The sequence below is a fragment of the Suricata suricatta genome, chromosome 6, assembly GCF_006229205.1.
Source record: "Suricata suricatta isolate VVHF042 chromosome 6, meerkat_22Aug2017_6uvM2_HiC, whole genome shotgun sequence".
Taxonomy (NCBI): domain Eukaryota; kingdom Metazoa; phylum Chordata; class Mammalia; order Carnivora; family Herpestidae; genus Suricata; species Suricata suricatta.
The window spans coordinates 1236261-1238718 of NC_043705.1; the positions used below are offsets into that span (position 1 = coordinate 1236261).

General features: G+C 45.5%; 1 protein-coding gene across 1 annotated transcript in view; it reads left to right on the forward strand.

The window, feature by feature from the left end:
• Positions 1 to 1157: 1157 nt before the first annotated feature.
• LOC115293970 (olfactory receptor 2B11-like) overlaps positions 1158 to 2458 on the forward strand; it is a 7877-nt gene continuing 6576 nt past the window's right edge. The window contains exon 1 of the mRNA XM_029941679.1: positions 1158 to 2083. Coding sequence (XP_029797539.1) covers positions 1158 to 2083 — 926 coding nt within the window. The remainder of the gene's footprint in view (positions 2084 to 2458) is intronic.

The window sequence follows — 2458 nt, forward strand, 5'->3', positions numbered from 1 at the left end:
CAGAATTTAACTTCTTTTCAATTCTGTCTTGGACTATACTACCCCATCATGAACTTGAAGGTGCACAGTCCTGCAAAGAGTATAAGGGGTTGGGGGCTGATGAAGCTCAGGGGAAAGGCCCCATGAATCAGCAGGTGGAAATCCAGTTTCTTTCTAAAACTTAAAGAATCCAGATATCAAATCATCTCTGTGCTCCAGTTAGGAGAGGAAACAGCTTCTTGGTAAAGATGTTGTATAGGGAAATCCAAATGCCACTTAAACTGCCCAATAAACCTTAGTTCTGGAGGCAATCATAGCCTTCAGTAGACAACTTCAGAGACTATGTTCATGACACAGTGAAGTCATGTTCCTGAGACAGTGCAATCTCTTTCTCCCTAAGCTCAAAATCCTATGCTATGGGATCTTATTAGGTGTCCTGACCAAGTCAATACCCGCAGTGACTTAGCTCCTTCTAGTCAGAGTCTCAGAGGATCTTGGTATGTGCCTTTTTTTTCTTTTTATTTTTTACTGCAAAGTGAGTGATAGTGCTGCCTAGTTGTGGGTGACCATGGGAGAGGGACCAGCATGTGTAGAAAGCCAGAGAGCATCTGCTCATGATGAACAGAGCCAAAAGTAAGCCTTAGCAGGTGAGTTAAGTATGTTCCTATCTTGCTTTATGCCACTTCTCATCTCCCTCCGACCAACACTTCCAAAAATCAAAGCAAGAAAACCTAATAAAGTAGTCAATTCCCTGTCAGCGAGTTTGTAGAGAGAGGCCAAACATTCTATTCGTGATGGGAGATATGACATTGACCAAATTGGAAGAAAATTGTTATTTTGATGTGCTTTCACAAACATCATGATGCTCTATCTTGTCCAAAACTTTGCGTTTGAAGGAAGTATTTTCTCCCCAGATCACAGATGCAGAAATCAAATTGCAGAAAGATTAAATGGCATAGTCAAGGTCACAGAGCATAGGAGGCAGAGCAAAACCCATGTGAATGTGCTGTTCCTCCTGGTCCTGACTTCCCAACATCTCAGTGTCTCTATGGAGAGAAGATGGAACCTCTGTAGGAAAGCTCAAGCACAGACATGAGGAAGACAGTTACCTCCAGCTCTCAGGCTTTATTTACTTTGACTTTCTTGACTCATCACAGGCACCAAAAACATGCCTCAGCATGAGAGGTGACAACCAGAGCTTCCTCGAGGATCTTCCTAAGGACTTCATCCTTCTAGGTGTTTCTGACAGGCCATGGCTGGAGCGCCCCCTCTTTGTGGTCCTCTTGGTGTCCTACATTTTGGCCATGTTGGGGAACATCGCTATCATCCTGGTGTCCCGACTGGATCCCCAGCTCCACAGCCCCATGTACATCTTTCTCAGACATCTATCCTTCCTGGACCTCTGCTACACCACCACCACCGTCCCTCAGATGCTGGTCAACATGGGAAGCTCCAGGAAGACCATCAGCTATGGTGGCTGCACAACGCAGTATGCAATTTTCCACTGGTTGGGATGCACTGAGTGCATCGTCTTGGCCGCCATGGCTCTGGACCGCTATGTGGCCATCTGTGAGCCTCTCCGGTATGCTGTTATCATGCACCGTTCTCTCTGCCTACAGCTCGTGGCTGTAGCATGGCTCAGTGGCTTTGGCAACTCCCTTGTTCAGGTAGTCCTGACAGTGCAGCTGCCTTTCTGTGGGCGGCATGTGCTGAACAACTTCTTCTGTGAGGTGCCGGCCATGATCAAGCTGTCATGTGCTGACACAGCCATGAATGATGCCACACTGGCTGTGTTGGTAGCCTTCTTTGTCCTGGTTCCCCTAGCTCTCATCCTTCTCTCCTATGGCTTCATCACCCGAGCAGTGCTCAGGATCCATACCTCCAAGGGAAGGCACAAAGCCTTTGGGACCTGTTCCTCCCACCTGGTAGTGGTCTCCCTCTTTTACCTGCCAGCCATCTACATGTACCTGCAACCCCCTTCCAGCTACTCCCAAGAACAGGGAAAGTTTATCTCTCTCTTCTATTCCATAATCACTCCTACCCTCAATCCCTTTATCTACACCCTGAGGAACAAGGATGTAAAGGGAGCTCTTCGAAGGCTCCTGTCAAGCATCTGGAGGCTCTGTAGATGAGGCTCTGAGATTTGACAATGTCAATTGATTAAAGTGTATTGTGTGATTAAGGAGTCCACAGCCAAACAGCATAAGTGTTTTTAGAGATTTGGGAGCTCTTCAAGTCCTCTGTCAAAACATTTTGCCTTCTGTGTGGTCAGACTGCCTAAAATCCCACCTCTTTCAGTAGTCTTTAGTTCTAAGACACCATATATTTTTAGGAATTATGTAAACAAAATTGATGTTCAGTAAGTTTTTTTGTCAAATTGTTTATTTTCTACTTTCCTAATTCTTGCCCCTTTTCAATTTTCTACTTTTTTCTTATTTTTCTCCCACTTGTCTCCTTCTGATCTTCTCTCTTCCTTTTT